Raw genomic sequence first — 9,306 nt, 5'->3', positions numbered from 1 at the left:
TACTTAAGTGGTTGTCTATTTACACACTTTTATACTATCGGGCAACTTCCTCTGTCTGTGAAGCTTGCCTTTTGTCCCGAAGTTTTGTCCTGAATTTTGGCATTCTGTCCTGAATTTTCGTCCTAAATTTTGACCATTTGTCCTGAATTTTTACACTTACAGTCCTGAATTTGCACCCATGCCAGTTGGTCACAATACTTCCTACATCAACCAATGCAAAAACAAGTATGGCACAAAGCCAATAGTAAATGATATTTGCACATTTGGCATCTTCAATCAATTCCTCAACAATACCTTATTCCAGCCATAGCCACTTTTTCCCATGGCATGGCAGACTGGCTGTTATCCCTACAACTAATCTGGTCGAGAAAAAGAGACTTACATAAAGCAATCAGCCTGAGCATTTATCACAGAGCAACTGTAAGTTACAAGACAAAGAATTTATTTAGCTCTTACCATTTGAAGCACAGAGAAATTTCCTGTAACTCGGTAATAAATTATCAAAAATGCCACCTCTTGCTAAATGGCGAAACTTCTGTTTTTTAAAAATAATAATGATCAGGAGGAAAATTATCAGCACACTCTAACCAGAAAGAAAATCTAGCCAAAGAAAGTAACAATCAATAAACATAGTTGGGTGTTAATTTTTATTAACTCGGTTTTCACCACCACTTTCTTGGCATCACCTTCAATCCTAAATTATTTATTTGGTAGTCATGAGTAAGCTGGGAATGTTTCTCAGAAATGGTCAATATTGCTATATTGGTACGTTTTACACGATGCCATTACAGGCAGATACACACAATAAAGGTAGCATGAAATACCCTACATACCCATCTCTCGTAGTATAATATATAGTTTATAACAGTATTACGCTTTTACTCCTCTGTGTCTATCATCCTTCATTAGAAAAGTCAACACTTTCTGTATTTGGTTTATTTCTACCCTGTTTGTACCCAGATAAACTGCTACAAAAAAGCAATATAAAAAGAACACATTAGTTAAAAATGTTAGCGACTATGCGCATTTTTAAAGACAACGTACAAAATGCAAATTCAAATACAAATACAAATGCAGTTACATTACTCTCTTGCATACGTACAGTTTGACCTCTTGTGAAAAAGAACACACAGTTCATGCTTCGTTAACTTTGGACCACTTGAGATCACATTCCAGAAGTATATATCCTCCTAGGAAATAACAAAAGTGCCACCTCTGGGGTGGTCATCAAAATGTTGCTAATTCTGCTTGCGGTAAGCCAGGAACACGTGTGTCCCTTCCATGTGGTCTAGATCTGCTACTAGAATAGGCCTCGTGCACATATGTAATGTTTTCTATCGCTTTTCTCCATGCCCACTGTCCACAAAGTTATTAAAGCATGAATGAATCCAGAGATTGGGAGGTGCGTAAGCTCAGATGGGTTCTTAGCACCAAGAGTGCTGCTTGCCCAAACTCAATGCCAGCACTGAAGCTGGTCTCTTCATTGTGGAGTCTGCAGGTGCAGGGGGAGGTTGTTCCAGGTCAGAATCGCCAGGTGGGAGAAGGAGCGGCCTCCGCTATTCGTTCGGTGGATACAACATGAGGCTGCTAGGAAGAGGGATTTGGAGCAGAGTTTGCAGGAAGTTCATTTGATTGCTGGGGAACGCCAGTCCGTCATTGTGTAGTGCCTTGTGAGCATGAGTGAGCAGCTTGAATTGGCATCTCTTTGCGACTGGTAGTCAGTGGAGTTTCCTAAGGTGCGGGGTGATGTGAATCCATCTGGGTAAGTTGAGGATGAGTCTAGCTGCAGTATTCTGTATAGTCTGGAGTTTCGTCATTAGTTGGGCGGTTGTTCTAAGTTTGAGGAAGTTTCAGTAGTCTAGTCTGCTGGTGACACGAGCTTGTGTGACTGTTTGCCTAGTGTTGGGTGGGAGCCAAATGAAGACCTTCCAGAGAATTTGGAGGGCGAGGAAGCAAGCAAAGGAGACGGTGCTGACCTGCGTCTTCATGGAAAGCTGGCAGTCAAGGATGATGCCTAGGTTGCGGACGTAGTCGGTGGGTTTGGACCGAGCTCAGGTGGCCACCATTTATTGTTCCAAGGGGCGTCCTCGCCTTTCCCGAAGACGAGTATTTCTGTCTTGTGGGTGCTGAGTTTGAGTTTGTTTCAGGCGGACACATCTTTCATGCATCTTTGGAACGTGTCCTTGGTGGTCGTTAGGTCATTAGGTCATTAATCAGGGAGAGGATGAGTTGGGTGTTGTCCACATAGAAGACGATGTGGAGTCTGTGGCTCTTGACAATGTTTGCCAGGGGTGTCATGTATACATTGAAGAGGGTTGGGCAGAGGGAGAAGCTTTGAGGTGTTGTTCCCACTCTTTGGTGTTCAAAAATTGCCTTAAAGCATGAATAGAACTCCTTGTAGGGTCGGGTGCGGCCCCCGCACAGAATCTGTTGGACAACAGTTCCAGTTGTAGACATTTGAAGCCCTCAGCAGAACTTCAGAGATTACATGTGCTGTGGTTACTAGGGAATTCTTTCTTGGTGTCTCTCAGTTTGTGTTTGGTTTCATGACACTGATCTGGATTCATTTACATGTGGATTGAATGTACATATTTAGCTGCAACTGCTGCCTCTATCCTGGTTTACCCCAACCCTTAGGTTTTTAATGTAGGGCACGGCATCTCTGAAGATCGACTGACAATTGAAACTAGTATGAGACAACAAAGCAACACCACAGTAAAAATACACATTTTTGTAAAACTGTATAAGTGGACTACTTTTGGGAGTGACTGCACATTGTGCAAGTGAAGAATTCCATCGCTCAAAGACCGGTAAGCCGATGGCTAAAGTGGGCTGACCCTGGCCCTATGTTCTATACTGTGATGAGTGGGACAAAATAGAGAATGACACATGGACAGTTAATTAGATGAAGAAAGCTGGCTGAAAGCTCCTATAAGTAAGGACATTATATACAATTATGTTACAATGGCTAAGATCAGATCTAGAAGAACAACTTGAATCTAAGGGAGTCGAAAGAGAATATATTTACAAATAAATACAGCTCCACAGGGGTGATGAGGTGGACACTTCTGAAAACCAGATGTCCTCTGCGGCCGTCATCGGCTCCGACAAGATTTGAACCTGCACAAAAGGCACAAGGAACAACAAACACCACAACCACAACACAGGAGGTGGCAGGTAATAGACGCTCATCCCCTAAACACTGCTTTTTCCAAGGCGTCCTCGTTCTTTGAGTATTCCACATGGGAGGGGTAGTTGGTACAATCGTAGCGCCCACTTGTGCGAACATACTCAAGGAATTCCGGCGCACCGGGCCAGATGACATTATCAGCCACTAGCACAGAGCCTTTCTTCAGCAACCCACAGGTCTGTAAAGAGGAACATGGAAAGGTACCAGTTAACAGTTTATACATATTTTCTAAAAAGTAGTTTTATATCAAAAGGCGACACTTTTTGAATGCATTGTAAGTTGCAGATTTTATTAATACCAAACTCACAGACACTCATTTAGGGTGAAGAAGGAATTAGGCAACTCTTTACATACAGAGAAAAAAACTTGTGGACAATTGGACAACACATTTGGCAAGTACACAGAGTCAATTGGGGACAATTCTTTCAGTATTTTGTGGAACAAATGGAATATTTAACAGTATGCTTAGCAGATCAATTATATGCATCCATTATGTTTGCAAACTTTATGAACCTCAAACAATTGTTATTGGGAGAAACATATGCAACCAAATTGGGTCAAAATTGTGTTGCCACTATTAAGCAATGTAAAAAAACTTCCAATCACCTCACCAATCCTATTTTACAGAATATAATTGTAGGGGGATTGTAGGGGAAAAAGAGTCAACACCCCATACAAGGGAACTTCAAGGAAGATCAAGAGTGAATGGAAATGCTCTCCTTAAAAAAATGTAAATGGCGACCCAGAGTTCACAGACCCTATTTCAAACCTCAGAAAGCAATAATCACATGGACAGTGATTACATATCTCTTCATGAATAGTTTACAAACCCAATTAGGTATTTACAAATTGTCGTCATCGTCAAGTGGTTCTTGATTGACACCCAAGCAACATCTGCAGATGTCTACGGCTTAGTGTACTGCACTGCGGCATGTTTAGCACTTCATACCTTTGAAAAAGCTGCATTTAGCTTCAGGTTCAATGGGTCCCTTTCAGATGTGTGGTTGGAGGGACATTGATCGTAGTGTGTTCTACATGGGCGAAATTGGGTGACCTGCATGATGCCCAATGACCTCATCCAAACGATGTGTGGTGATAATCGGTGGCATTAAGAATGTAGGGGAAGATTTACAAGCCCTTGCGTCACTTTTACACCACCGTTATGTCACTTTTTGTGATGCAGTGGCGGCAGAAACAATGCACCACATTGCAGCCCATTTACAACGTGACGCATCTAGGGAGATGCGTCACATTGTAAAGCCCTGCACCACATTATACCTGCGTCACGTATAATGTATGCAGGGTGGGTGTTCCCATGCAAAAAAGCCTTGTAGAAGTGACGCAGTGAAATCTACAAGATTTCACTGCGCCACTTCTAGGATGAAACTGCATCAAAACCTTACACCTGCTTGAAGCAGACGTAAGGAGTGACGCAGTGTGGTGGGAATAGGCCTCCCCATGCATTGCTGGAGATGCATTGTGTTTGCGAAACGACTCCAGCACTGCGTGACTTTTGGAGCAAAAGATGCTTCAGAATTTCTGACGCCTCTATGATTCGCCGTATTTTAAATACAGCGCATCCATGGTGGCGCAAGGGTTCTGCAGGGAGGCGCAGGGAAACTGACGCATCTGTACAGATGCGTCAGTTTCTTGTAAATCTGCCCCGTAGGGTGGTTGACCAGGCCAATCTAGACCCAATTACACCAGCGGATTGTTGCTTTAGGACGGTCTGTATCTTTGAGGAGGATCAGAGAGTCAACAAATGTTATCTGGGTCTACCTTGGGGAGGCTAAGACTTCACACCAGAGGTTATAGTTAAGCGACCACAGTATACTATATAGGGTTTGGAACATTGCATTTGCTGAGAAGGTACAGTAGCCCAAATGGAGTAAGCACCGCTAAACAACTGGTTTGTCTACCGTGTTGGCCAACATTACCAGTACCACCAGCACCAATGCTACCCCCACCAGTACCAATATGACCACTACTATGACTATCACCATCAAAAACACTACCACCAGTTCCACCACCATCAGCACATACACTACTACAGTTGGGTTGTTTGACACTATATCCAGTATCATCACCACAAGTACCACTGCCACCAATACCACCAGTAGCAGTGCTACCACCAGTAGCACCAGTACAACCACCTGTACCACCAAGAGTACCAACACTCCATCACCAGTACCACAACTATCAATGCCACTGTCAGAACAAACACACAACAAAACATACCACCACAAGTAATACCCATACCATCACCAGTACCGCAACCACCACTAGTATCATCAAAGCGGCCAGTACCACAACCACTAGTACCACCTCCCCACAAAAACTACACTACCACCACCAGGCCCACAAGTACACAACCATCACAAGTACTGCTACCACCACCAGGAAGACTTCCACCATCACCTTACTAGCAGAAGTACCAGTATGTTATGTTATGTTATGTTTATGTCTCTTTTATAGCGCACGGCTACCCCAAGGGGTGACCCGGCGCTTTGGCAAAGAGGACTGAGGAAGAGAAACACAACACAGCTGCTCGCGAAGGCCAAAAGAAAATCATACCGAGAAGAGCCAGGTCTTCAGCTCCACAACCAATGCCAGTACAACCAATACCACCACACAACTGACAGCTGGCTGTCAGTGTAGTGTAAGAAATGCAAGACTACAACTTCCAGAATGAAAGAGCTCAATTACACCCACTACACAGCCATGGGAGAGGCTATTGTCACCCCTAAACACAATCCCCTTCCCTCCCGCCACACAGATTTCTAGAGCGAAGAATGAAGGGGGTGGGCGGACGATGAGGGGTAGCCACTGGTGACTAATCAATATATTAATGCAAAACAGCCCCAGGCCAGTCCTGTTTAATGATCATTGAATAAAGATTTACTTCATGAGCTACAATGTGTGGAAGTCTGTGACGAGTATGCAATCTTTCACCCACTACATTTTAATTTTACAATAGACACAGCCCTCCGCACTCCAGAGAAGTGCTTCACTTTACATTTGACAGGATTAGTTTGTGTTGGGTCATGTGTCTCCCCTACGGTTGCCTCTCTGGGGAGACCCCTGGACTCATGTGCTTGACAGCGACCGTGCACAGGGGTCTCACACAGGGGTGGGATGTGGGGTGTTTGAGGCAGATCGCTCCAGGCACTTTGTGTTCTAGTTGTTGTGGTGTATTTAATTCATACCTCGTGCTAAACTGCCTGGCACCGACTAACACCCTGCCTAAATGTAACTTTTGCCTAACGTACAAGAGTATAAATAAACAACAAGAATCCACCAAATTGGGGTCTGTGTTCCCTACAATGGTGGGGAGCACAAAGTGTGGGGAGCACAAAGTGTTTGCAAAATACCCCTCACACACCAAAAGGACCCTTGGTGTCAGGCTTCTTCATTGGGGTCTTCGCACCCCTCTACGGGATGCGGCGTGCTACGACCTACGACTACGCGGGAGCACTATCTCGTGTAGACTATGTGTGGTGTGTGTGAGGGTTCGGTGTGAGTATGTGGTGAGGTAATTTAAGTAAGTGAGTGATTTATTAAAAAGGTCCCTGGCTCGTGGGGTGAATCTGAACTATTTTAATGAGCCCCCGGGCAGGTACTGTTAAAAAGGGTGCGGGTTGAGGTGATTATGTGATATTAAGCACATCGCCTCTAGGGTGCGTCGACATGTTTCGGGGTAAGACCCCTTCTTCAGGACAGGGTGCACCACACCCCACCTTACTCACGTTTTTCTAAGTAAAAAATGTTTTTTACACAAAAGTGAAAATGTAGTGCTGTAATATGCCTACACAGTTCATGTAGTTCTTTGCTAATATGGAATAAACTTGGTGTTCATTAGTACAATGCCTCATGAGCCTCCAAACGTTGGGGGAGAATTTGAGTCCACTGGCCCGGGTTACTGCACTGGTAACGTCTTTCTGCCCCCGGAGCCGCGTTGGATGCCAGTGGAGATATGGTTGAAAGGCCAGGACACAGGAATAGGCCAGGCACCCAACCACCACCGTGTATGGCTGAAGGCACTGAGCTGCAGGGACTGGCCACCTGCAACAGATTGACTCTGGCCCTAGGTCAAACTCTGTGGACAAACTCCTTCTGTGAACAGACAAATGTGGTGTGCTTCAGGGTTTGACTGATATCAGGGGCTTGGTGCAGCATCTGTCCAGAGGCAAGGCCCTGCACCCAACTCCTGCTGTGCATGGCCAAAAGATGTACAGTGCAGTGAATGGAAATTAAGGACATCAATACAAAACAATGAAATTAACTGAAACAAACACAGTTAAAACCAAGTTATAATTCTGGCTGAAACGTGACAAACCACTGAAATTCAACAGTAATGGCTACCAGCGCACAGAACCCATGCCATGACATGCTGGCCGCCATGCTGTTCTCGTGATCATGTTTTTTTTGTTTGTTTCAAGTGCCATTGGCAAACTGACATTTTGATCCATGTTAGGTGTTCTGGTAATCATAAATGACAAATGTCAGTTGTTTGTCGCGTATGAGCCACAAACATAACTGAGTTTTTAACTGTATTTTTTCCAGTGAATACATTTATTGAAAGCAGATGTTATTATAAATGGTTTATGTAATTAACTATTCTATAAAGTGCGCTGCTGCCCCTGGAGCTGGGATCCCGCTTTAGAAATAAATATTATGTATAGCTCCTTGGATGTAGTTGATGGATTGAAGGCGCTACATACAAAAAGGTCTATAGGAGAATGTATGTTTGCCGCTGTTATTTCATATTTTTCCATATATCCTAATCACTTGACTCTCTTGCCATGAACCTCTATCCTCACACACCTGTGTGCCCAAATGTCCTCACACTGAGCCAGATGAAGAGGAGCATTGTGTAGGGGTGCCAGCATTATCAGGGCCAGAATCACTGAGTTCAGCTGATAATTGAAACCCTGCATTTATGGGTTTTACAGCCACATGCATCAATGTTTTTTGCGAACGCAAACGTTGCGATTCGCAAAGCTTATGTGATGCATCAAACTGTAAGGCTCGCGCATTTTAAGAACCGCAATTTATTGCGATTTCTTAAATTGCGATTTATTGTGATTGCATTTAAGGAATCGCAAATTGCGATTCCTTAAATGCAATGCATGATGAAATCTCAAATAGCGATTTCGCCAATATGGGTCTCAAATTACCATCAATTTGAACTTGATGGTAATTTACAAAAACTTTGAAAAATGCACTAAAGTCCATTTTTCAAAGTTGTAGGTTACAAACACATGCCCTTGGGGCATGTGTGTGCGCAACATGTGTACACAGATCAATTTCAGGGGTGCAACAGGGTGTCCTTTTGACACCCTTGCGCCCTTGAAATTGCCTGCACAATTTGTGAGTACCTATTCGGTACTCGCAAATTGCGCATGCAATTTCCCATTCATTCAGAATGAATGGGAAGGCATTCCTTAATTGCGACTTACAATTTGCGAGTCGCAATTAAGGGATGTTTTGGAATCGCTAATTTTATAGTGATTCCTACATAATCAAGATGGGGAACTTGGACCAACTGGAATCGGCTGGCATCCCTCTCCAGTTGAGTCTCAATCAGCCCTACTGTCTTCCTGACTCCAAAGCCTTGACTTTCTTGGTTCCTTAAAAATCCTTCCTAATCAGGACAGATGAAACGTCAAGAACATGTTCAATTTCTTTATCACATGTAAGACAACATTTCTTAGTGACATACAAAACATCTCTTACTTCCAACAGTTGTGTGTCTGATGTATAGGCATCCTTAAAGTGGTCGATAAACACAAAATCGAAAGTGTCCACTTCGTATTTCTTCTTGAGCTGTGGGATCACCTCATTGGATGGACCTTCAACAAACTGGACCTGAAACAAGGAAGATCTTGGGTTAAAATGCTAGCTTTTCCCTTCACAAGTATCAGCCTGACCCATGTGCACTCCAGAACTCTAGTGAAAGGGGTATAGACTGATGGGCCTGATTAATGAATGATGCAAGTGGAGATATTGTAACTAACCTAAAGTGTTCATGGTGGTGGAAGGACCCATATGGTTTGGTCTCTGGCCCCTGGGACAGTATCCTTCAGATAATTGATGAGGCAGGAATGTGGCTTCTG

The 9,306-nt window shown here is 43.8% G+C and overlaps 1 protein-coding gene across 2 annotated transcripts in view; it reads right to left on the bottom strand.

The window, feature by feature from the left end:
• Positions 1-633: 633 nt before the first annotated feature.
• LOC144792750 (catechol O-methyltransferase-like) overlaps positions 634-9,306 on the bottom strand; it is a 60,195-nt gene continuing 51,522 nt past the window's right edge. Inside the window, exons 4-5 of one of the 2 annotated variants that reach the window (XM_078667929.1) lie at positions 8,927-9,058; positions 634-3,368 (exon numbers count right to left, since the gene is read on the bottom strand). In XM_078667929.1, coding sequence (XP_078524055.1) covers positions 3,189-3,368; positions 8,927-9,058 — 312 coding nt within the window. In that variant the 3' untranslated portion in view covers positions 634-3,188. The remainder of the gene's footprint in view (positions 3,369-8,926; positions 9,059-9,306) is intronic. The other variant, XM_078667930.1, reaches the window with a different exon arrangement.

Source organism: Lissotriton helveticus, chromosome 11, assembly GCF_964261635.1.
Source record: "Lissotriton helveticus chromosome 11, aLisHel1.1, whole genome shotgun sequence".
NCBI classification, from domain to species: Eukaryota; Metazoa; Chordata; class Amphibia; order Caudata; family Salamandridae; genus Lissotriton; species Lissotriton helveticus.
Note: the sequence above shows the minus strand (reverse complement) of the source record. Positions and strands in the feature narration are given on the sequence as shown.